At 45.7% G+C, this 26,542-nt stretch overlaps 1 protein-coding gene across 4 annotated transcripts in view; it reads left to right on the forward strand.

The window, feature by feature from the left end:
• Window positions 1–26,542, forward strand: part of RNF157 (ring finger protein 157) — an 80,989-nt gene that overhangs the window by 14,096 nt on the left and 40,351 nt on the right. For 2 of the 4 annotated variants that reach the window (XM_045085871.1, XM_045085869.1), the window contains exon 2: window positions 9,729–9,847. In XM_045085871.1, coding sequence (XP_044941806.1) covers window positions 9,729–9,847 — 119 coding nt within the window. Of the gene's footprint in view, window positions 1–9,728; window positions 9,848–19,567; window positions 19,746–24,078; window positions 24,205–26,542 lie in introns of those variants that run through there. The other 2 variants (XM_045085872.1, XM_013054406.2) reach the window with 2 other exon arrangements.

Genomic DNA, 26,542 nt, shown 5'->3' on the forward strand with positions numbered 1-26,542 from the left:
TCAGTGGGTTAAAGCCTCTGCCTTCAGCTCAGATCATGATCTCAGGGTTCTGGGATCGAGCCCCAAATCGGGCTCTCTGTTCAGCAGGGAGCCTGCTTCCTTTTCTCTCTCTCTCTCTGCCTGCTTGTGATCTGTCTGTCAAATAAATAAATAAAATCTTTAAATTAAAAAAAAGATTTTATTCATCTGACAGAGAGAGACTCAGCGAGAGAGGGAACGCAAGGAGTGGGAGAGGGAGAAGCAGGCTCCCCCTGAGCAGGGAGCCCAGTGCAGGGCTCGATCCCAGGACCCCAGGGATCATGACCTGAGCTGAAGGCAGACGCTTAACAACTGAGCCATCCAGGCACCCCCTGACATTGCCTCTTAACTACCTGTGTGACCTTGGATAAATTACTTACTTTCTCTGTACATTTATCATTAGTTCTGTAAAATAAAAAAAAATTTGTATCACCCACCTGATAAGGTTGTTGTGAGGAATATCCTATATGATACGTTATAGTACAGTGCTGGTACAGAGTAAGTCCTCAATGTGAGTTACTGTTATGTAGTCATTAGGAATAATGAGTTCGATCCGTAAGTGCAGACATGGAAGGATGCCTACAGTACATTAGGCAGAAAAAAAAGTAACTTACAGATCAATATGTGTAATATACCAATTAAGTTAAAAAAGAAAATAAAACAGAAAACCCGAATGTGTTTATATATGTGTAGGAAAATCTGGAAGACCACAAAGCAGTTGTTAAAAGTAGAGTTATTTATCCCACTTTTTAAATTACATACTTCTATGCATTTTTATTTTTTCCAAAAGCCATGTTTTACTTGTGTAATTTCTAAAAAGATTTTCTTTATTTATTAGAGAGAAAGAGCACAAGTAGGGGAAGAGCAGGGGGAGAAGCAGACCCCCCCACCGAGCAGGGAGGTTGATGAGGGACTTGATCCCAGGACCTGGGATCATGGCCTGAGCTGAAGGCAGGCACTTAACCTACTGAGCCACCCAGGCTTCCAGGCTTCACCCCCAGGTGAAGATTTTTCAAATATATGAAAACCTAATAGGATTCCCATAGCCAGTTTTCTCATATTTTAATGTTGAATGAAATTGTTTTTAAATACAATTCCATTTTCTGCAGTAATCGAGTATATAGCTCCATTAGTTAAAAAGCAAATAGTTGAGGATTAACATTTTTCACTTATAAGCAGGATTTTTTTTTTTTGCTTTACTGTGACATCAAGAAAAACACAAAGAGAAGGGAATATTGCTTCCCTATCAAAATACCATCAACATTTCTCACAGAGCTGGAACAAATAATCCTAAAACTTATTTGGAACCAGAAAAGATACTGAATAGCTAAAGGAAAGTTGAATAAGAAAACCAAAGCTGGTGGCATCACAATTTCGGACTCCCAGCGCTATTACAAAACTGTCATCATCAAGACAGCCTGGTACTGGCACAGAAACATAGATCAGGGGAACAGAATAGAGAACCCAGAAATGGACCTTCAACTCTGTGCTCACTTAACCTTTGACAAAGCAGAAAGAATATCCAATGGAAAAAAGTCTCTTCAACAAATGGTGTTGGGAAAATTGGACAGCCACATGTAGAAGAATGAAACTGGACCATTTACTTATACATAAAAATGGACTCAAAATGAATGAAAGAACTAAATGTCAGACAAGAGTCTGTCAAAATCCTAGAGAACACAGGCAGCACCCTCTGTGACCTTGGCTGCACAACTTCTGGCTGGACATGTCTCCAAAAGCAAGGGAAGCAAAGGCAATAATGAGCTATTGGGACTTCATCAAGATAAAAAGCTTTTACACAGCAAAGAAAATGGTCGACAAAACCAAAAGCCAGCCTACAGAATGGGAGAAGATATTTGCAAATGTCTTATCAGATAAAGGGCTAATATCTAAAATCTGTAAAGAACTAACTGCACTCAACACCCAAAGAGCAAATAGTTTGGTCAAGAAATGGGCAGAAGATATGAACAGACACTTCTGCAAAGAAGACATCCAGATGGCCAACAGACACATGAAAAAGTGCTCCACATCGCTCGGCATCAGGGAAATACACATCAAAACCACAATGAGATACCACCTCACACCGGTCAGAATGGCTAAAATGAACAAGTCTGGAAATGACAGATGCTGGCAAGGATGTGGAGAAAGGGGAACCCTCCTACACTGTTGGTGGGAATGCAAGTTGGTGCAGCCACTCTGGAAAACAGTATGGAGGTTCCTCAAAAAGTTGAAAATAGAGCTACCCTACAACCCAGCAATCGCACTACTGGGTATTTACCCCAAAGATACAAATGCAGTGGGACGCCTGGGTGGCTCAGTTGGTTAAGCAGCTGCCTTTACGGCTCAGGTCATGATTCTAGCGTCCTGGGATCGAGTCCCACATCGGGCTCCTTGCTCGGCAGGGAGCCTGCTTCTCCCTCTGCCTCTGCCTGCCATTCTGTCTGCCTGTGCTTGCTCTCTCCCCCTCTCTCTCTCTGATAAATAAATAAAATCTTAAAAAAAAAAAAAGATCTAAATGCAGTGATCCAAAAGGGCATCTGTACCCCAGTGTTTATAGCAGCAATGCCCACAATAGCCTAAGTGCCCAGCTGTTCACCGACCAATGAGTGATAAAGAAGATGCGGTCTGTGTATATAATGGAATATTACAGAGCCATCAAAAAATGAAATCCTGCCTTTGCAAAAACGTGGATAGAACTAGAGGGTATTATGCTAAGTGAAATAAGTCAATCAGAGAAAGACAGTTATAAGATTTCACTTATATGTGGAATTTAAGAAAACAGGAATGTAGAAAAAGGGAGGGAAAAATAAAAGACGTTATCAGACAGGGAGAGAAACCATAAGAGACTCTTAACCACAGGAAATAAACTGAGGGTTGCTGGAGGGGGTGCGGTGGGGCATAAGGTAACTGAGTGATGGCATTAGGGAGGACAAGTGATGTAATGAGCTCTGGGGGTTACATACGATTGAATCACTTAACTCTACCTCTGAAACTAATAATACACTGCATGTTAATTAATTGAATTTAAACAAAAGAAGGGAAGATTGCTTATAGATCTTGCAATAAAAATTCCCACTTAGCATAAGATAGTGGCTAAAATCCCAAATACATTTTACTTTATCATTTAATCCACACAAATTGTCAAAATTTTTTGTTAACTCAACATTTTTGTTTTCGTTTTATAAAACATAAAGTTTACATGACTTTAAAATTCTAAAATCTTTGATTTGCAGTTGTGCCATGACAGTAAATAAATTGTTATTACTTAGAGCCTTGGGCAGTTTTTTTTTTCCCCTAAGCCTATTTCTACAGGCAGATACACTTACGTAATGTCACAGATTTGGAAAGAGAAGTTTTTTTCTTTAATTAGAATTTTTGTTAACATGTAGAGTACCAATAAAGTTTAAGGTGTATAAGGTGATGATTTGAAATATATATATCTTGTAAAAGGAGTACAGAGTTGTAGAAAAATGGGAAATGGGTTTAATTGTCCTTTATTGTGTGATGTTATAGTTCATAGAAGTTTGGTGGCAAATGTCAGAGTATCTCATTGGGCCAGATGTAAATTATGGGATCGACTGAACAATATATTTTTTAAGATTTTTTAAAAATTTATTTATTTGCCAGAGAGAGCACGTGAGATCACAAGTAGGTAGAGAGGCAGGCAGGGCGGGGGGAGTGGACTCCCCGCTGAGCAGAGAGCCCAAGGCGGGACTCGATCCCAGGACCCCGAGATCATGACCCGAGTTGAAGGCAGAGGCCTAACCCACTGAGCCACCCAGGCATCCCTTGCCTGAGCAATATTTAATTTCACTGTGATGTTAGGAATATGCCCTAATAGCTTACATTCACTGGGTAAATTATTTAAGACAGTGAAATTTTTTTTTTTTAAGATTTCAGGTAATCTCTACACCCAGCACAAGGCTTGAACCCGCAACCCCGAGATCCAGAGTCTCATGTTTGGCCAACTGAGCCAGCCAGGCACCCCAAGATAGTGAATTCTGAGATTTTTTGCTGTTGTTCACATGATGAAGACCAGATAGGTATATTTTTCATTGTGGGCAGTTGAAGTCAATGTATTGATTTAAATTCTTGGTTCAAAAGCTGTCCTCGACAGGGTAGAGTTCCTTCAATACAAGATCCTTTGCAGTTGCTCTGATGTTTCTGTAGAGCCAGAAAGTATTGCTACGTGACTAAGATTAAATCAGTGGGTGAGGAGTAGTGTCTGGAGCTATGCTTTCTACTGAGGTAGCCTCTGGCCTCATGCGGACCTATGTCACTTAAAATGTGGCGAGTCCAAAGTGAGATGGGCTTTGAACAGTGGAAAACACGCATAGCTTTTGAAGACTCCATGCTTTAAAAAAATAAAAAGAATGTAAATAGCTTCTTAATAATATTTTTAAAGATTTTATTTATTTATTTGACAGACAGAGATCACAAGTAGGCAGAGAGGCAGGCAGAGAGAGAGGAGGAAGCTGGCTCACCGCTGAGCAGAGAGCTGGATGCGGGGCTCGATTCCAGGACCGTGGAATCATGACCTGAGCCGAAGGCAGAGGCTTTAACCCACTGAGCCACCCAGGCGCCCCAATTTTGCTTTTTTTAATGTGACTACCAGATAATTTAAAATTATGTATGGGGCTTGCATTTTTGGCTCATGTTATATTTTTATGGGACAGCCCTGATCTGGAGGAGCAGCACTAGTGTAATTTTCTTCCCTTATAAATAATTTCACTTTTTGCCTGGATGCCTTTTTTTCTCTAAAACTTTTTTCCTTTAATACTGAACTTGGATTAGTGTTGGACATTCTGGACCAAAGCTTATGTTTCTTTTCTTTATTTCTTTTTATGTTAGTGAAAAATATGTAACATTAGGGATGCCTGGGTGGCTCAGTCGATTGAGCCACTGCCTTTGGCTCGGGTCATGATCCCAGGGTCCTGGGATCAAGTCCCTGCATTGGGCTCCTTGCTCAGTGGGGAGCCTGCTTCTCTCTCTGCCTCTGCCTGCTACTCTGCCTACTTGTGCTCTCTCTCTCTCTCTTTCTGAGAAATAAATAAATACAATATTTTTTTAAAAAGGAGAAAAGAAAAATGTGTAACATCAAATCTATTTTCTTACCATTTTTAAGCATGCGGTTCAGGAGTGTTAAGATCTGCAGAATTTTTTCTTCTTATAAAACAGAAACTCTATACCCATTAAACACTAATTCCCTCTTCTCCCTCCCACTCATACCTAATGTTTTAAATATAATTTGGGGGTCTGTATATGATGCGTTTTCTTTTTTTTTCTACTTTCCTGAGATACACTTGACATAGGACATTGTGTAAGTTTAGGGTGTACAATGTGATGATACATGTCTGTCTTGTAAAATGATTACCACAAGATGTGTCCTCTTAAATCCCACAAGGAAATCGAATATGAATTTTGGTTAAGAATTTAGAGCTAACTTGGGGCGCCTGGGTGGTTCAGTCTGTTAAGCATTCGGCTCTTGATTTTGCCTCAGGTCATGATCTCAGGGTCATGAGACTGAGCTCTGCATTGGGCTCCACGCTAGGTGTGGAAGCTACTTAAGATTCTCTCTCTCCCTCTCCCTCAGCCCCTCCCTCCCCCTCTCAAAAAATAAATAAATAAGAAATTATAGCTGCCTGATCATGAAAAACTTGCCGTTTATCCATTAGTCATATAGGTCCCTATTAGCAAATAGGCAGAGTATTGTAGTATAGCTCTTTTCTCCTACCATTTCTGATTTTATTTTACTTTTTTTTAAAGATTTTACTGAGAGAGATCACAAGTAGGCAGAAAGGCGGGGGGGGGGTTGGGGAACAGGCTCCCTGCTGAGCAGAGAGCCAGATGCAAGGTGGATCCCAGGACCCTGAGATCACAACCCAAGCTGAAGGCAGAGGCTCAACCCACTCAACCACCCAGGCATCCTGCATTTCTGATTTTAGAGCATAGTTCACACTAAGAAGTAAAAATGTGCACAGGCTGTCCAGAAGGCATTTTTTTTCAGGGACTGTTAGTGTGGTAGGGGTTATTGTCTACTGATCCAGTAGTTCTACGTGACTCCACACTGGTTCATGCCTTTAGACCAGCTGGGACAAATAGACAGAAAGCTTCATGCAGGCTGCAGATGGTGGATTTGTTGTCTCAGTGGTCTAACTAGGACAAGTTATTAGAGGAGTCCATTTCCAAAGAAGCAACAAGCCAACGTTTGGTTGCTTTAAGCTTATTTTTTCTTTTAACTGATCAGGCATTTGTATTTGTATTATTTATTTATTTATTTGACAGAGAGTACAAACGGGGAGCGGCAGGCAGAGGGAGAAGGAGAAGCAGACTCCCCACAGAGCAGGGAGCCGAATGTGGGTCTTGATCCCAGGACTGTGGGATCATGGCATAAGCTGAAGGCAGATGCTTTACCGACTGAGCCACCCAGGACCCCTGTATTTGTATTTTAAGCGCACCAAGGGAGATCATCTATTTTAAAGGAATTTTGCACTGACTCTGCTATTGAAATGAAAAGTCCTTTTTTTTAATCTCTCAAATATTGACCCTAATTTTATTTTTTTTCTTTTCATAAAGATTTTATTTATTTATTTGACAGACAGAGATCACAAGTAGGCAGAGAGGCAGTCAGAAAGAGAGGGAGGAAGCAGGCTCCCCACTGAGCAGAGAGCCCCCCATGCAGGGCTCAATCCCAGGACCCTGGGATCATGACCTGAGCTGAAGGCAGAGGCTTAACCCACTGAGCCACCCAGGCACCCCAATCCTAATTTTAAATCTTTTTGTGTTTGCATTCTTGATTTTTAATGTAAGGCAAAACTATAATTAGCTTTACGCTACTTTCTTGATAATTCCTTCTCTTTTAATATTACGACAAAAAAAAAAAGAGGCTTTTCTAGTAGACCGCACACTATCTTTAACCCTATGCTTCCCAAGCCATTAGTGCTCTCCTCTTGCTAACATCAATCACTACCACTTGTAAGTTGAGGATCTGGATTTCACTGACCCTTCATCCCTCACCTGACTCTTCACAAGTGCTAGAAACTCAGCATGTCCCATACTGAGCTGAATCGTAGAGCTCCAGGCACTAAACCTGCTTCTCTCTGTTCTTTATTCATGACTTGAGTAAGCCATCCATCAATGTAAAATCTTTTTATTTTATTTTATTTTTTTAGTTTAAGTAATTTCTATCCCCAACGTGGGGCTCGAACTCACGACCTGGAAATCAGCAGTCACACGCTCTACCGATAGAGCCAGCCAGGCTCCCCAAAATCTTTAACATTTAAAATTTCAGCTAATGTATAATAAATATGTAATCTCTAATGTATAGAAAATATATGTTGGTAAGGTTCAACAGTAAAGGACTTAAATTATTTGAGATGGCTGCTTCTACTTAAGGCAACCGGGCACCTTTCCCCTCTATAAATTATGCACTTGGAAAATAGGGTTTGCAAGTGCTGGACATAAATAATTGATAATTAAGCTTTCCTAAATGATGAATTTCACTGTCGGATCACGGCAGATGGCTGCTGTTTGTATTTTTCAGTTTGGGCGGGTAACTTTCACGAGTTCCTCCGCAATAGATTTTGGCTGCTCTTACTCTGAAAGGATGTTTTCCTACTTGTTGTTTAATTAAAGAATGACCTCACTTTGTGGTGAGTGATTTTATCTAGCTTGCTTTGTGTAATAAGTGTTTCTAGACTAAAGCTCCTTGTGAAGAAAACCCCAAAACGAATATTTGGTTCAGTTTTTCTGTTGGAATTTTCTTCTCTCGAGGCTCAGTTAAGTGTCTGCCTTCAGCTCAGGTCATGATCCCAAGGTCCTGGGATCGAGCCCCACATCAGGCTTCCTGCTCAGCGGGGAGTCTGCTTCTCTCTTTCCAGCTCCCCCTGCTTGTGTTCCCTCTCTTGTTCTCTCTCCATCAAAAATAAATAAAATCTTAAAAAGAAAAAAAAAAAGAATTTTCTTCTGTCTTCCTTCCTGTGCCTTCCTCACAGGCAGACTCTCATTGTTTTTAGTTTGCTATAAACCTCAAAAGTTGAGATTGGGTTAGAAAATGTATCTATAGGGCGCCTGGGTGGCTCAGTGGGTTAAGCCGCTGCCTTCGGCTCAGGTCATGATCTCAGGGTCCTGGGATCGAGCCCCACATCGGGCTCTCTGCTCAGCAGGGAGCCTGCTTCCCTCTCTCTCTCTCTCTCTCTGCCTGCCTCTCTATCTACTTGTGATTTCTCTCTGTCAAATAAATAAATAAAATTAAAAAAAAAAAAGAAAAAAAAGAAAATGTATCTATACCCTCACTGTGTGACAGATGACAGCGACGCCTCTCACTATTTTATAAGTTCTTTGTCTCAATCTGGGAATTGGGGTGAGGCGAGCCTTGAGAAGGCATGTCGTCGTGTAAGTCCTTCCCTTCCGATGGCTTACCTTCCTGGGAGTACTTAAATGATAGAAATTCGGGTTAAGAGGCATTCATTTAATCATCTGGGTTGGAAAGTATTCCCAGATGGAATCTGTGGCGTTGCCTAAGCCTCCCATGGTGACTTATCAGTGCCGTCATATCCTGGCACAGTTCCTCGTCTGTCTGAACAAGGCAGATGGGGAGTCTGACCCGTGACTGCTGATCGCGTGTAGTTATTGTAATGTTAAAAATATCCCGGCCTCCTGGCCAGTCAAGGTGGGGCAAAGAGCGCCCGCCATGACTGACATCCCCGAAAGCCTGGCCATTCGCAGTTAGTGAATCTGAGATCGAGGGGTGTGTGTGGGCACGTGTGTATGTGTGTACACGCATGTGTGCCTGCGCGTGCATCCTTTCATAGCGCTAAACTATTGTTCTGTTAAACGCCACAATCTGTGTGCTGACTGGTAGGGAAAGCCAAGGATAGCAGTATTATTTACATTTGTATTTTCCTGTTAACAATCATTTTGAAGCAAAAATGAAAAAGGAGGAGCCTTCACTGGAGAGGGTTCTAGAGGTATATATGTGCGGGTAGGCAGGTGCCAAGGCTTCTGTGTCTAGGTAGCAGCTGGCTTAGGGAAATCTAGGCAAAGAAATATGTGTGTGTGTGTGTGTGTGTGCACGCGCGCGGATGCGTGCAAGCTGATAGCTGTAGTTAAGATTCCTGAATATACAAAGGATAGAAAGTAACCACTTCAAGTTCAAGGGAGAAAATCAGGAACAAAATACATGTATATGTTCATTAATGTGCATTGTGGGGCCATCCGGACCTTTGGCTGATGTTGTCAGAGACAGATCATTCTAAGGATTCAATTAATGATGTTTTTGTTTGTTTGTTTGTTTTTATATTTTATTTATTTATTTGACACAGAGAGAGATCACAAGCAGGCAGAGAGGCAGGCAGAGAGAGGGGGAAGCAGGTTCTCCACTGAGCAGAGAGCCTGATGCGGGGCTTGATCCCAGGACCCTGAGATCATGACCCGAGCTGAATGCAGAGGTTTAACCCACTGAGCCATCCAGGCACCCCTCGATTAATGATGTTAAAGGGAAAATTGATCTATTTGTGTTGGGTATCTTGGGTTCTCACTGCTATGATTTGGCTTATCTCATGCCACTGTCCAAAATCCAGAGACAGTTCTCTTGTGGTTAACAGTTACGTTAATTATCTGTTGAAAGGGTTAACATTTTTGGAGTTGGTTTTTTTACTTGATTTAGTCTGACTGGTTTCTGTTGGGTGTCTCTGTCTCTCCCTGTCTAGGAAGCTATTTTGCCAGCCATTTCATTATGGGAGGAGAGAAGTTTGACTCCACACACCCCGAAGGTTACCTATTTGGAGAGAACAGTGATCTGAACTTCCTGGGGAACAGACCAGTGACGGTATGGTTATAACCTCTTTACTTCCATATGGGGCTTCACTGGCCTTGTCTTGTGAAAATAAGTTTGTAATCACTGGCTCAGCAGTGTCTGTGGCTTGGTGTGAGTGGAGGGGGGCCCTGGGAGCCAGACCACAGCCCCTTTGGTGGTGGGTCTCTTTTCAGTAGAGACTGACCCACAGAAAGGAGGCAGGAGTCTGCCTATGGGTTCCTAAGGGTGGCAGAGTCTTCCTAAATGCCCCCTCTGCACCAGCACCCCTCCCAGCTCTGCTAGGGCATCCTCCCCTTGAGTTTCTCCTTCTCCATAGCACTTAACACCGTATAGGCTTTTATTTCAATCCCCCCCCACCCCGCTTATTATCTGTCTTCTCTTTTATTTATTTTTTTTTTTTTTTAAAGATTTTTTATTTATTTATTTGACAGAGAGAAATCACAAGTAGTCGGAGAGGCAGGCAGAGAGAGAGAGAGAAGCAGGCTCCCTGCTGAGCAGAGAGCCCGATGTGGGACTCGATCCCAGGAACCTGAGATCATGACCTGAGCCGAAGGCAGCGGCTTAACCCACTGAGCCACCCAGGCGCCCCCTGTCTTCTCTTTTAGAATGTAAATTGCACAGGCCAGGAACTGGTTTTCCCATAGCATCTCAGCACTAGAACAAAGCCTTGTATCTACCGACAACCCCTTAAAGATTTGTTGAATGAATGACTGAAAAGTTTTCCCTTGATATCTGAGTTGACATTAGACCATGTCTCTGTTCATTCAATGCATTCCGTAAACTCACACAGAGCATCTTCTCTGCACCCAGCATGAGGCTTCAGGAGAATGGAAGAATGGCTGCCCTGAGGCCATTCGTGAGTAGCCGCCGTGTGCCAAGGAAGGTCCTTGAGACTTTTCAGACAGCATTCCTAATCTTCACAAGGAACCCCCTGACGGACTTATCATTATTCTTTTTTCTTTTTACTTTGTTTTTTTTTTTTTAAAGTAAGCTCTGTGCCCAGCATGGGGGACTTGAACTCACTACCCCAAGGTTAAGAGTCTTGTGCTCGGGTATTAAGGATGGCACTTGCGACGTTGTAAGTGGTGGAGTCACAAAATCGTCCGCCCACAGCTAACATTACACTGTATGTTAACTAACCGGGATCTTTCTTTAAATTTTTATTTATTTATTTTTAAAAGATTTTATTTATTTATTTGACAGAGAGGGAGATCACAAGTAGGCAGAGAGGCAGGCAGAGAGAGAGAGGAGGAAGCAGGCTCCCCACCGAGCAGAGAGCCTGATGCGGGGGCTCAATCCTAGGACCCTGAGATCATGATCTGAGCCGAAGGCAGAGGCTTAACCCACTGAGCGAGCCACCCAGTCACCCCAACTAATCGGGATTTATTTATTTATTTAAAGATTTTGTTTATTTATTTGACAAACAGAGATCCCAAGTAGGCAGAGAGGCAGGCAGAGAGAGAGGAAGGGAAGCAGGCTCCCCACTGAGCAGAGAGCCCTATGCGGGACTTGATCCCAGGACCCTGGGATCATGACCTGAGCTGAAGGTAGATACTTTAACCCACTGAGCCACCCAGGTGCCCCCTAACCGGGATTTAAAGAAAAACTTGAAAAAAGAAGAAAAGAAGAGCCGAAGGCTCTACCAAGTGTTCTGGCTAGGCGCCCCTGAAGATTTATTATTAACCTCATTTTATAAGAGGGAGAACTGAGGTTCCAAGAAACGAGTCATGGCTGTACTAGCGTTTGCAAAGTGCATGCTGTGGCCCAGCCACTGTTCTAAGTGTTTACGTGACGTTTTCCCAAAGTTAAAGATCCAGCCATGCCTGGCCCCGGACCGATGCTCTTTCCACTGCTTCCAGTGCTTCAGCATATCCTGCCTTCCTCCGGAAGCTCCGGGGTGTGGGGCAGACGGAACTTAGGAGATGTCTGCAGAGCAACAGAGGTCTGAGGGACGGGGCGGTGCGGGGCGTGGGAGCGGGAGCCGGGACGGCCGCCGCGGCTGTGGGTGGCTCGTGCTGGTGCACAGCGAGGCTGAGGAGATGCTTGGGTTTTTGCCAGTGGGGTGGGGAAGGGGCTTTCCAGGAGCAAGGCGCAGAGCGTGGGCCTAAAAGCTTCCCCATTGTTGTTGGATCAGCAACTGCTGTGTGCCAGGTGCTGTGATAGGCGCTGGGGGTACAAAGCTGAAGTGAGCGTGGTTTGTTGTCCCTGGAACAAATAAAGAAGCCAGGCTGGCAGGAGTGCACGTTTCCTGATGGCCAGACTGGATTGCAAAGGTAGGTGCGGGGCGCTCCGTTACCTGCAGAGGTTTTGACTCTGTCCTATAGGCTGTGGGGAATATTGAAGATTTTTAGGCAGTAAGTGACCTGGAGGGAAAAAAATATATATTTTTATTTTATTTTATTTTATCTTATTTTTTGGTGATTGGTTTCCATTGTTTTCTTCTTTTGTATCCGGAGTGACCAACCCCCTGCTCTCATTCACCGTCCAAGAGTGCTTTCAATATACAGCCTTTCTGCTTCACGTTTAGTCCTGCCAACTAATGCTCGTCAAATGTTCACTCTTTGATTTGTTACTCTGCCTTAGCAATTAGAGTAGAAGGATCTTTCTTTTTCCATAGAGCTGCTAAGGATTTTGCTTCCCTCGGCGGGAGTCCGCTGGTGCATGGAAAGCGGCCCTTCCTTCTATGAGGGCTTGCTTGCCGTTTGCTTCCGTTACTCCCTTTCCATTTCCTTCCCGCTAGTGTCAGAACAGGTTCTTTTTTGTTTTTAATTTTGAAATTTGGGGGCCATAGAGATTATTTAAAAACAAGTAAATGCTTCTCTGGGGTCGTTTGGAGGTTTCTGCCTGCTGGCACCGCTCCCATCACTTGCCTGGTTCACACGTCTCTGTGAACCCGTGAGCTCCTCCCGAAGCCCTGGAAAGCAGCCTTGACCTTACACTTGAGACTTTTCCCAGAGGAGCATCAACACTGGACTTTTTGTTGTTTCTCTGCGGTCGTCATTAAATATGCTTGATGCTGTACTGAGCCCATGTTTCCAAAAGACATCACATCAGAGTCACTTCAGATGGGCAGCTCGAACTCTACTACACAGAGCGAACGCAGCACCTTCCCTTTTCTTTCCCTGCACGTTACTCTGTGACCGGAACAGCGCACGTTTGCTGAACACTTCTGGTTTGCCAGGCCTGGTCGTTCTAAGCCCGTCGTCTGTGTTGTCTCATTTTGTCCTTCCACCCGGCTGAGGAAGGTGCGTCTTGGACAGATGAGGAACATGGGCACGAGGAATGTAGACGCAGATCAGTAAGCCTGTGAGCGCTTGAATCGGGATTTGAACCTAGCAGCCCAGCCTCAGAGCCGAAGCCCTCTGTGTTGCTGCTCATCAGGGCCGGTGAGCTCAGGAACTCCGCCCACGTCATGTCGCTGAGCCTGTCCTCGTAGGTCATCAGGTACAAACTGTGAGATGCGGAGAGAGATCTAAAAGTAGACCTAGTGGCAGGGACGTGTTCTCTTGGAGTAGCTCTCGAGAGAGAGCGGCCGTGTGGTGTGTAATTCCATCCGCTGCTGTGACCTCTGTGTTTTGCTGTTCCTGCACGTCACCCCCTAGGTGGGGGAGGGGGGGGTGGCCCAGAGATTGAGGATGGACTTGTAGCTTGAGTTCCGAGGAAGTGACTTCCACTGTCTAGAAACATGTCCCTGGGGGGAATGACTAGGCATCTGGTTGCAGAGGAAAAAGAACAGCCTTTTAGAGGCATCAGGCAGGGGCGCTGGGCGGGCTCAGGGGATTAAGCCTCTGCCTTCAGCTCAGGTCATGATCTTAGGTCCTGGGATCGAGCCCCACATCGGGCTCTCTGCCCAACAGGGATCCTGCTTCCCCCCAACCCCGCCTGCCTCTCCGCCTACTTGTGATCTCTCTCTATCAAATAAATAAATAAAATCTTAAAAAAAAAAAAATAAAGGCAGGGTACCTGGGTGGCTCAGTGGGTTAAAGCCTCTGCCTTCGGCTCAGGTCATGATCCCAGAGTCCTGGGATCAAGCCCCGAATCGAGCTCTCTGCTCAGCGGGGAGCCTGCTTCCCTTCCTCTCTCTCTGCCTGCCTCTGCCTACTTGTGATCTCTGTCTGTCAAATAAATAAATAAATAATCTTAAAAAATAAATAAATAAAGGCATCAAGCAGATACCATAGATTCCCTGGCTTATGGGACCTGTGGTCTTTCCGGTCATTTCTGAATGATCGGACTAAAAAGTATCTCCTGCAGACATATCACTCGGCCTGTAGTTTGTACCAGAGGCCTGCTAATCTACTGCTTACTGTAACCCTTCAAAGTCAAATTTAGTGTCAAGTCCTAAGTGTCAGATTCAAAGAACCAGAGTGTGCATATACATGGAAGGGTGGCCGGGGCGCCTGGGTGGCTCAGTCACTTGAACGTCTGCCTTCAGCTCAGGTCATGATCCGGGGGTCCTAGGATCAAGTCTTGCATTGGGCTCCCTGCTCAGTGGGGACCCTGCTTCTCTTTCTGCCTGCAACTCCCCTTTCTTGTGTGCTCCCTCTCTCTTTCTCTCTCTGACAAATAAGTAAAATCTTTGTGGCACCTGAATGGGCTCAGTCATTAGGCGTCTGCCTTCGGCTCAGGTCTCAATCCTGGGGTCCTGGGATCGAGTCCTGCATCGGGCTCCTTGCTCAGTGGGAAGCCTTCCACTCCTCCTGCTTGTGCTCCCTCTCTCGCTGTCTCTCTCTGTCAGATAAATAAATACAATCTTTAAAAAATAAAATAAAATCTTAAAAAAAAAAAAAGGATGGTTGAAGAGAGACTGGGATCAAGATTTCAGGTTTTGTTTACATCTTACCATAAAACACTTTGCAGCCTTGGCAAATCTATCACTAAGGCTCTCAAATTACCCAGTATAAACGGGGAGAGTTCTGACTTTATAGGAATGTAATGCTTAAAAAATGCCTTGGAATTGCTGGATGAAAAGGAGCCCAGAGCGACAGCGGCCACATTGCTACCCCGTCGGGTCGGTTATTCACGCAGCTACTGACAGTTTCGGGTGGAGAGAACATTCACTGGCCTTTAAGTAAGTGTCTTAAGTAGCAAACAGGGCTTCTGGAGGTCTTTCTGTTCCAATCCCTGCATGTAGAGGAGCTGAGATTGCTGTGTTTGTGCATCCCAGTGACAAAATGTTAACTAGAGAACACCCTTCCTTTTCCTGGGTGGTGAAGAGCCAGTGCTGATATTCTGCTCCTTTCCTGAGCCGGATCTTCTGTAGTCAAGGTCAATTACTACTGAAACTCTAAGTTATTTAGAGGCTCAGTGAACTGAGAATCAAGTGGGACCTTAACTCTTCCTGAGTTCAGACATATCCTCTCACGTTTGAGGAAAGCAGTGGAGTTTTAGTGGAGCCCCCAGTGCTCCACATCATCTTGTGTGTTCTGTCCCTGGGCTGCTGGGACGGCTTCTTCGTCATGGCCCCTGCAGCCAGGGCGGCCGAGCTGGCCTTCAGAGCCAAGGTGCACGCAGGTGGGTTAGGGTTAGGGTTATCTCCTCCTAATAGAGATATACCCTATCAAGGCTCTGTAACTCGAGTCCTTTTATTCCCATATGTGCAGGGAGAACAAGTACTTTATTATTATTTTTTTGTTCATTTGAGAGAGAGCAAAAGCGAGAGATACCACAGAGGGAGAGGGAGAAGCAGACTCGCTGCTGAGCCGGGAGCCCGATGTGGGGCCCGATCCCAGGACCTTGAGATCATGACCTGAGCTGAAGGCCGGCATTTCGTTGACTGAGCTCCCCAGGTGCCCCGAGAGCAAGTTATTTAAAGGAACCTGACAGTGTATCCATCTGTGAAGCAGAGTTTTACACACATAGAGCTTTATGTCAGTCATGGCACCGTTCATTTATTCGATAAGCATTTGCAAGTCCAATACTGCGCTAGCAACCAGGACTGCAAAGATGGAAAAAGCTTGGCCCCTGCCCTGAGGCGCTCATGGTAGGATGCGGCAGGTGACTGCCCCTGTGATCTGGTAAGTTCTATGGGACTGTGTGAGAGACGGGGCCACAGTGCTCTGAGAGCGGAGAGGAGTGAAGCCGCCTTCTCCCCAGGGCACTGGCCCTGAGAGGCGGCTCTGGACTAGGCGGGCTGAGCAGGCTTTCCCACGTGGAAGAGCACTAAGGCAGAATTAACAAGCAAAGTGAGGAAGAACTAAGACATAGACGTGCCTGTTGGGCTTCCAGAATGGTGAGGAGGCCGTACGGATTGGATCACCAGCAGCGCTGCGGGAGGCGAGGTTGGAAAGACACTTGGGCCCGCGTGGGAAGGGTCATGAGGAATTGTACTGAGAAGTTTATGCCTTTCTTTGTTAAGACCGTAAAGAAGGTCACAGTCATGAGTTGCTCTGCCTCTGAGTAGCTTCATGGTGTTGGCTAAGGTCTTGGCCACGAGTGAGCCTCAGTTTCCCCATCTATAAAAATACCTACCTTGCAGATACATTTTAAGGATTCTAATGACAGCTACTGTGATTTGATTGACCTTTCAGAACATTAAGTGCCTCAAGGCGTAGAGAGTGAATTGGAAAGAGAAGAGATGAGGGGCCAGTTAGGTAGTGGTTGGTTTTAGTTAAGAAAGAAGATACTGGGGCGCCTGGGGGACTCAATGGGTTAAGCCTCTGCCTTTGGCTCAGGTCATGATCCCGGGGTCCTGGGATCCAGCCCCTCTGGATCCAGGCTCTCTGCTCAGCGGGGAGTCTGCTTTCCCCTCTCTCTCTTCCTGTCTCTCTGCCTACTTGTGATCTCTGTCTGTCAAATAAATAAATAAAATCTTAAAAAAACAAAACAAAACCATAAACCGGGGCCTAAACAACATGTATTCACTGGTCAGAGTTCTAGAAGCTGGGAAGGCCGAGATCAAGGTGCTGGCAGGTTTCGTTCTGGTGAGGGCCATCTTGCAAGTGACTGTCTTCTTCTGACTGGGTCCTCCCATGCTGGAAAGAGAGTGCACTCTCCCTGTTTGGCTCCTTGTAAGGGCACTAATCCCATTGGAGAGGCCCACCACTGTGGCCTCATCTAACCCAAATTACCTCCTCATCTCTGAATACAGTCCCATTGCGGGTTAGGCCTCCAACATACGAATTTTTAGGAGGACATAGGAGAGCTCAAGGCAGGAACATGCCTCTTTCCTGTGGGGGGTGGGCATGCCTTGTAGGTTGAGTTATTTGCTTTTGGCACGCTGTCTTCTTTCTTCCTTCCTTTATAAATTATACCACAACTGTGTTTGACATTTAATTTGGCAGTATTTACATTTTTAGTTATGCAGACCTTTTGCTCAAGTGACTTCATTTCTCTGAATCTCCGTATACAGGAGCAACACAGTCCTTTCCTTTATGTTCTGCTACAACGCTGATTTCCTCTTGACACCAGACGTGGGCTTTGCTCACATCAGGCAGGAATTGTGTGTCTACCCTAAGAACTGATAATTCAGCCAAAAATAAAGTAGATTTGTACCCACTGAGATGAAAATATGTCCAGGACCACATGGTTTGCTGAAAAAAGCAAGTTGTTATGTATAATGTGGGATCTGACTCCATTTCTGATCAAAACAACAGTGTGTCACGATATACGTATGTTTGTGGTTTATATTTGTAGGTACATAAAATACGTTTGAGAACGACGCATTTTAGCCTGTCTCAGTGGTAACTCAGCGTACGTCAGCAAGCACTGACTCCTCTGACTTTGTATTCTTCTATATAAATATGCATTTGAATTTGAATTTTTCCTAATGAACACATGGTTATTTTTAAAACAGAAACATTTAAATTTTCTGTAAAAATAGGAAAAGGGACTACTGCTGAGCAGGGGAGGAGGCAGTTCTAGGAAAATACATGGAGTAGGAAAGTTGGTGAAATTCATAAACTAACAGTCTTGTTGTTTACTACAGTAACGACAGGAAGGGTGTGGCCTCCTGAGTGGGGTCGGGGGCTTGTGGCGAACAATAAAAAGATCAGAATAAGCATGGTGAGGTCTGGAGCCAGGTAGCTTCATCCCACTGGTGTCAATACACAATGATTTATGTGTAGAAACACTCGATTCGGGGCCCGTGGGTGGTTCAGTGCTTTAAGCATCTGCCTTCAACTCAGGTCATGATCCCAGGGTCCTGGGATCGCGTCCCACATCAGGCTCTCTGCTTGATGGCAAGTCTGCTTCTCGCTCTCCCTCTGATCTCCCTTACTTTCGCTCCCTCTCAAATAAATTTTAAAGAATAAAATAACTCACTCTCCCCGCACACATGGGAATAAAAGGGCTCAGCTTACAGAGACTTGACTCACCAGTTTTAGAAAATTATATAAATGAAATCATTGTAGGACTTCAGTTTTGAAATTTAATTCATTTTTATATTCTTGCCAAAAACTTATTCCATTTATAGTACTTTTCATACTTAATAAAGATGAAGAAATTATTTCAAATGCCTTCTTTAGGGAAAGTTGCTTCCTGCCACATAGTGAATAAATATTGCATATGTAAACAAACATTATTTTGCAATGTGAAGATAACATTGTCATATTTCCAAATACCAAGAGAATATAATCAAATGGTAGATTTTATTCTAGATGGAGTTTGTTCGTTTAGTAAACGCTACACCCAACGCAGGGTTTGAACTCAGGCTCCTGAGATCAAGAGTCACATGGTTTACCAAGGGGCCGGGAATGTACCCCTCTAGAGTTAATTTCAACTCGCTCTTTTTTAAAAATTTATAAATATTTTTATTTATTTATTTATCTTTACTTATAAAGATAAATAAAAATATAAAGATTTATAAAGATTTTTATTTATTTGACAGAGATTGCAAGTAGGCAGAGAGGCAGGCAGAGAGAGGGGAGGGGGGAAGCAGGCTCCCCGCTGAGCAGAGACCTGCCCCCCCACCCCCGTGCGGACTCCATCCCAGGACCCTGAGATAATGACCTGAGCTGAAGACAGGCTTTAACCCACTGAGCCACCCAGGCGTCCCTCAACTCGCTCTTGATTCCAGAGATAACAAGAAAAAAGCTGGTTCCTTTAATATTTTATTTTTATTTATTTAACAGACAGAGATCACAAGTAGACAGAGAGGCAGGCATGCCGGGCTTGATCCAAGGACCCTGAGACCATGACCTGAGCCGAAGGCAGAGGCTTAACCCACTGAGCCACCCAAGCGCCCCAAGCTTGTTCCTTTAAAGGAGAGCGGGAAAGATATATATTTTTGTTGTTGTTAGATAAATATATTTTGTTGTTGTTTGACAGCCGGTGCAAAGTCAGCTATACCTTTGGAAAATAAATTGTAGTGTAAAAAGACAACTTTGGAAGGTAGTTGGGTCTAAGAATTTGCTCCTTGGCTCGAAAAGGGTATTTTTGCTCTTCTGTTCTGGGAGTTTTCTGACCTGACACCTCTGTTTTACAGAGTTGGGTTTCTGTAGTAGGTGAATCAACAAAGGAACGGGGTCCTGTGGCCCTGGGCAGGCAGCAGTGTGACGGAGGCCAGCAAGCCACGTCACCGAGTGCAGCCAGGTGCGACCCTGACGTCTCTAGTGACAAAGACCTCAGGAAGGGTGGCTGCAGAAGTCAGACCCTTTGATATGGCTGTTCCCGCCCCCTGGTCTTTTTCTTTTTTTTTTTTCTTTTTAAACCACTCCTTTTAACTTACTTTCTATTATTTTTCTTCTCATTTTTTCATTGAGAATTGTGAAATATTTGTGTGTGAGTGTATGAACCATATATCTATGGTTTAAAGAAACTAAACAAACAATCTGTACCGGCCGCCCAGATCAAGAAGCGGAGCATTGCGGGTGCCTGGGAGGTTCTCCCTGTGCCTGACCCTGACTGCATCCGTATCACTTGGTTAAACAATAGCTTTTTGGAGATAGAATTCCCCACGGGTTTCTGCATGGTGAGTTACCGTCTTTCTTCTTGTCGTTAATAAGTATCTTGGGGAAGATAGTTTGAAACTACTGCTTTGATTTCTTTTTTTAATACAAAAACATCAACTAAATTTGCTCCTTCCTTTCGCTAAATGTGCTGCATTGCCCCCCCCCCGCCCCCGCTTGTGCTCTCTCGCTAGGGAAACAGGGTGTTGCGTATTAGACCTACTGCCTCAATTTGAGATGTAAGACAGGGACCAAGGTTTTCTCTCTGATGTGTAAACTTCAGGGTATGGTTATATGGAAAGAATCTATAGAAAGTGCGGCGCCTGGGTGGCTCGGTTGGTTAAGCGTCCGACTCTTAATTTCAGCTCAGGTGGTGATCTCAGGGTCAAGAGATCGAACCCTGTGTCGGGCTCCATGCTGAGCATGGACTCTACCTGAGATTCTCTCTCTTCCTCTCCCTCTCTCTAAAATAAATAAATAGGGACCACTGGGTAGCTCAGTCGGTTAAGTGTCTGCCTTCAGCTCAGGTCATGATCCCAGATCCCACACAGGATCGAGTCCTACATCGGGCTCTGTGCTCAGCAGGGAGCCTGCTTCTTGCTCTCCCTCTGCCTGCCCTGCTCCCTGGTTGTGTGTGCTCTCTCTCTCTGACAAATAAATAAATAAAATCTTTTCAAATAAATTAAATAATGGGGCACCTGGGTGGCTCTGTGGATTAAGCCTCTGCCTCCGGCTCAGCTCATGATCCCAGGCTCCTGTGATCGAGCCCCGCATCGCATCGGGCTCTCTGCTCAGCAGGGAGCCTGCTTCCCCCTCTCTCTCTGCCTGCCTCTCTGCCTACTTGTGATCTCTCTCTCTCTGTCAAATAAATAAAATCTTTTAAAAATAATAAATAAAACCTTAAAAAGAAAAGCTATAGAAAGGGGTTGCCATGTGACCCGAAACAATGACAGAGAGGACAGAGAGTCTCTGGAGAAGCAGCTCTGCTGGAGACGGAGGAGGAACAGGAGTTTTTAGCAGCCGTCGGCCTCCAGTGGGTTACCGTCTCTGCGTAAGCATCTCAAAATCAGTTTGGATTATAAAAGAGAACGAATTATAAAAGGGAGAGGGAAGTAGAGGAGGAGAAGGAGGAAATCGTTTTCTGTTCTTACCTTTAATCCGGCGTCTGTGCTGGCTAAGGTTTTCTGTACTAATCATCAGGCTGTGCCCAGTGTGGGATCTTTTTCCCCTCCCCGTGACACAAACCCTTGATTGATTGACTCAATCACTCTTTCCCTTTCATTTACCATTTAAAATAAAAAAGATTTATTTTGAGAGAGAGAGAGCAGAAGGGGCAGAGGCAGAAGGAGAGAGAATCCCAAGCAGACTCCACACTGACCACGGAGCCCGAAGTGGGACTCAGTCTCACGACCCTGAGATCAGGATCTGATGCCCAGGGGATGCGCCACCCAGATGCCCCTCGTTTACTGTTTTATCGAACACCTCTGATATTCCAGGCTAATGTTAAACACCAGAGACACAAAGGCAGGTAAAATGCAGTCCCTGAACTAAGGAACTTCTCCAACAGCCAGGAAATGAGAACATCTTGGAGGCTGTTGGAGGGAAGGCTGAGGAGGGAAGACACTGAGGCAGCTAAACGAGACGAGGTCGGTGTGGTCCAGACGATTCTAATGAAAGCTTCCCATCCAGAGGGCTGTGGAGCCAGGCCTAGATGGAGGGGCCTCGCCTGCCTTCCTGCCACATGAGATTTGATGCAAGTCTCACTCAGGTTGCCGTGGGAATGAGGACGTGGCCCTGGTACGTGAGGCAGGATTTAGGTTGGCAACCAGCATAAGCAGCAGTCTGGGCGCTGGCGGCCGGACTGTCTTCCAGAGCCCCCGAAAGGACGTGGCCTGCTAGTGGGTTTTCCCATGCTGTGTGGCGGACCCATCCTCCCATGCCTATTCTTTAAGCCTTTTGATCTTTCCTTCCAACCACTGCTGTGCCAGATTCTGGAATCCGTTAGTGTGGTCCGTTGCTTTTCTAAGCTCCCATGAGGCCACCTTCCCCAGCCCATGTTAGACCCAGGGCCCTTCCACGGTGTTAATTCTGTGTCACGAGAATATGTCCTCATAGCAGCAGGCTCTCCCTCCTCCGGCTTTATACTCCACACCCCTTGGCCGGCACCCTGAGACCACTCCCACATGTGTTGTTCTGACCCGCGCCTGTGTTAGCCTGGACCTGCATACCTTTGGCGTAATGACTCCCCCTCTCTTAGCAGGCCTAGCAGGGCCCAGGTGAGTAATACTAAGATTTGACCGTAATTATGGCCTGTGGCCAGGCGGGAAGTGGGGCAGCGCCTTTATAGGGCAGGCACTGTCTTGTCAAGCACTTGTCTGAGACCCTTGTGTCATCCTCAGAGGGGATTCCCCTGTCTTCCCAGGAGAGGGAGTGGCCACGTGGCAGGCCCAGGGAATCTGGGGTTCGTGGTTCTCAAGTGAATGTACACAGGCATCCCGTTCTCAAGCCTTCTCCAGAGTCCACTCTTTCCCTATCAGGGCCCCAACTTTGTTAACCTGGGCTGAGAGCTCAGCCTTCTTTTTGGGGTGGCCACTCCTTAAAGTGAGGTCCCGTGCCTGTAAGAGATGACTGTCTTTGAAAATTGCCCCAGGAGTCTGGCCGCCTGTCATAGTTGGCCTTAAATTGTTGATTGCTGTATCCTAGGCTGGCTTTTTCCCTTTTCGATGAATGGATGGCTCCTAATGACAGCCGCCCACTTCTACAGTTTTACTGTCTCCATTTCTCCTGTACTTCCTGTACCAGACCCCGTAAACCAGCCTGTGCATCCCCGGCCCCGTGTCCCACCACCGAGACGCGCCAGGGACCATCTGGGCGGTGGGTCCTCCCCGCCATCTGGCAGGTGGGTAACCTACCCACATCCCACCCGCAGATACCGGCTTCTCCAGAAACAAACCTGAGACGGAGATCTTTGTGAGAGCTGTTTGTTGAAGGAAGGCTCTCCTGGGAATGGGGATAGCAGAAGCCAGATGGGGGCAGGGGAGCAAAAGTGAACAACGAACGAGGTGGTCTTGGCAGAAACTCGCTTCAGCCTGGTCCCTCGGGAGAGCTTCGGAGTACAGCTTGTACCGCAGAGTCTCCCGGCCTGGAGGCAAGGGGCCTGGCCTTTTGTCTGCCCTTGCCCACGTCTCCCTGGCCGCTGACGGCCCCGTGGTGGTATGATGAACAAGAAATCAGGGCCACTTTCCTGAACTAGGAGGCTCCTGGTTCATAATTGCAGTGAGGGCGGGCGACAGGTGTGAGAGCATCACTGCCCGGCTCCTTCTCACTTCCGCTCTCGCTTGTTTTCTCTCCTTGCTTTTTAATTGAGTAGCACATCTTAGGAGATCATTCTAGATCTATTTATAGAGGGCTGGCTTGTCCTTTTTAAAAATGATACTTGGGTGTGTACCTGGGTGGCTCAGTGGGTTAAAGCCTCTGCCTTTGGCTCAGGTCATGATCTCAGGGTCCTGGGATCGAGCCCTACATCAAGCTCTCTGCTCAGCAGGGAGCCTTCCCCCCCCCCACCCCCCTTATTTAATCTTTTAAATAAGATTTAAAAGATTAAATAAGTCTTTTTAAAAAATACTTGGGGCATCAGGGTGGCTCAGTTGTTAAGCATCTATCTGCCTTTGACGCAGGTCACAATCCCAGAGTCCTGGGATCAAACCCCACATCAGGGTCACTGGTCAGTGGGGAGCCTGCTTCTCCATCCCCCACTCCCCCTGCTTGTGCTCCCTCTCACGCTGTGTCTCCCTATCAAATAATAAATAAATAAAAATCTTTTTTAAAAGATAAAAGTGATACTTTTTGATGTATAACAGATACACTGAAAAGTAACAGATCCTACACATACACTTGATTTTTCACAAAGCAAACACACCTCTATGACCAGTGTCCAGATCAGGAACTAGAATGTGGCCTGACCCCCATAAGCTCCCCAGATCCCCCTTCCTATCACAATCCCTCAGGGTAACCGCTATCCCGTCTTCTCTCCTGATTTGATCGTTAGGTCAGCAGAACCATACACATGTGCCCTTTCACATCTGGTTCCTTTCACTCGGAACGTTTACTCGGAACGTTTGTGAGATTTGCTGGTCTCATTAGGTAGAGTCATTGTTTCTTTGTGTCGTGCAGTGCTCCGTGTGTGGTATCCCACGTGTGTGTGGTATCCCACGGTTCACCCACACGGTTTGTAGCCTTCAGCATGCTGCTGTGTGGAGCTACGATGAATAGTGCTGCTGAGACCGTCCTGGTGTATGGATCTCATGGGCTGCGTGTATGCGGGCATCTTCCAAGTGTGCCTGGGACTGGCCTTGCCTCAGTTTGGGAGTATGCTGTTGTCAAGACCGCTGAGCAGCTTTCCACTGCGATTACACCAATTTCCCTCCAACCAGCATGGTTCAGAGTCCCCAGTCCCTACTATTTTCCATCTTTTTCATCCTGGTGAGTGTGTAGGATTAATTCTTATTTTCCTAATGATTCATGAGGTCGAGCACGCTTACACATGTTTACTACTGCTCTGTGCAGCACTAGTTCAAATCTTTTCTTCTTTTTTTTTAAGATTTTATTTATTTATTTGACAGACAGAGATCACAAGCAGGCAGAGAGGCAGGCAGAGAGAGAGGAGGGGGGAAGCAGGCTCCCTGCTGAGCAGAGAGCCCGATGCAGAACTCAATCCCAGGACCCTGGGACCATGACCTGAGCTGAAGGCAGAGGCTTAACGCACTGAGCCACCCAGGCGCCCTAGTTCAAATCTTTTTTGTTAGCTTGTTTGGTTTCTCTGTTAGTTTATCTGCTTTTTCTTTCTTTATAAGGAACTACTAAGAAAATAGTTCTTTCTGAGATAAATATATTGCAAATGTCTCTTCCCACTCTCTGCTTGCCTTTCGCTGTCTCTTTTTCTTTGAACTTATGTGTTTTCATTGAGATATAATTGACATAGAGCGTTGTGTAAGTTTCAGATGCACAATGTGGCGATCTGATATATTCATGTATTACAGTGTGATTGTGGTGTTAGTGAACAGCTTTCTCAGGTCACATAGAGAACCCGAACCCTATCCGAAGCCCGGCACAGCTTCTGAGTGCTTCCTGCAGGATTCAGTAAAAGTCCAGTATTTCGCGATACTCGAATTACTCAATGTGAGGTCAAGCCAGATCTGACAGGAAGAAGAACATCCTATTGAAACTTCAAGTTTTTAGCTTTTAACAGAATTTTCTTATTCATCTATATTCAGCCCCAGCTACTGTAATTCCTGTTTTCCTTTAACACCAGAAGCGCATCTAACCTGTAAGGAAATCAAGTTCTGTCCTGTGCCGTACCATCATGGAAGAGGAAACTAGGATGTTTACACAGGGACGATTTAAAATGAGGCCTGATACTGTTATGCTGAAAATAAATTTAAAAAAATAAAAATTAAAAAAAATAAAATAAAATGAGGTCTGTTTGGGGACTTGTAAGAGCTGCTCCCATCTCACCCGGATGTATCCTGCTTTCAGGAGAGGGTGTATTGGCATCCCAAGCCCCAGTGAATTTTGTTGCCCTTCAAACCCTCGAGCCTGGCTTCTCCCCTCTTAACATGCACTAGAGGCTCGGGTGGCAACGGAGCACACAGTGTTGTATGGGAGCTGACAGAGGCCTTTGGGTATTTTATGTAAGCATTGTGAAGAATGTGTCTTGTCAATCTGGAAAGGGCAAAAGTATAGGACTAGGAAACAGATCCGTGGTTGCCAGGACTGGGGTGCAGGGAGGGGCTGCCTACAGAAGGACCTGAAGCAACGTTTAGGGGTGATGGAAGTGTTCTGTCCCTTGATTATGATCGTGATGACATGGCTGTATGTGTTTGTCAGAATTCAAAGACCTGTACACTAAAAATGGTGAATTGTCTTTTCATGTAAATTAGATCTCAATAAAGCTGACTTTTTTTTTTTTTAAGATTTTATTTATTTATTTGACAGAGATCACAAGTAGGCAGAGAGACAGGAAGAGAGAGGGGGAAGCAGGTTCCCTGCTGAGAGTCCAACGTGGGGCTCTATCCCAGGACCCTGAGATCATGACCTGAGCCAGAGGCAGAGGCATAACCCACCGAGCCACCCAGGAGCCCCCAATAAACCTGACTTTTAAAAAAGCGGGGGGCCTACGTGGCTCAGTGGGTTAAGCCTCGGCCTTTGGCTCAGGTCATGATCCCAGGGTCCTGGGATTAAACCCCGAGTCGGGTTTTCTGCTCAGCAGGGAGCCTGCTTCCCTTCCTCTCTCTCTGCCTGCCTCTCTGCCTACTTGTGATCTCTGTCTGTCAAATAAATAAATAAATAATCTTTAAAAAAGAAAGAAAAAAATGGAGCAGTGGGGGGGGCGGGTGGCTCAGTCGGTTAGGCATTTGCTTTTGGCTCAGATCATGATCCCAGGGCGACCCAGGATCAAGCCCCGTGTTGGTCTCCCTGCTCATCAGGGGGTCTGTTTCTCCCTCTGCCCCTCACCCCACTCCCATTTTCTCTCTTTCAAATAAATAATAAAAATAAAATCTTTAAAAAGAAAGAGAGAAAGGAATCGTGGTTGATAGACGTACCAGTGCTGTCTCCAAGGCCTGCTCTCAGCGTCGCTCAGGGAGCCCCTGCCCGTGGGCAGGCACCACGGAGAGAGTTGCAGAGCTGGGGTGCACAGGGGTGCTTCGTGGGGTGCAGGGCAGCCTGACCAATGCATGGGCAACCCTCCGCCGCCTTCAGTAACCCCAGTTCCCCAACAGCAGGTGCGCGTGTCTCCCTGCAGGACACAGGCTGGTTGTGC

This window comes from Mustela putorius, unplaced genomic scaffold, assembly GCF_011764305.1.
Source record: "Mustela putorius furo isolate JIRA1106 unplaced genomic scaffold, ASM1176430v1.1 tig00000873_pilon_pilon_pilon, whole genome shotgun sequence".
Lineage (NCBI taxonomy): Eukaryota > Metazoa > Chordata > Mammalia > Carnivora > Mustelidae > Mustela > Mustela putorius.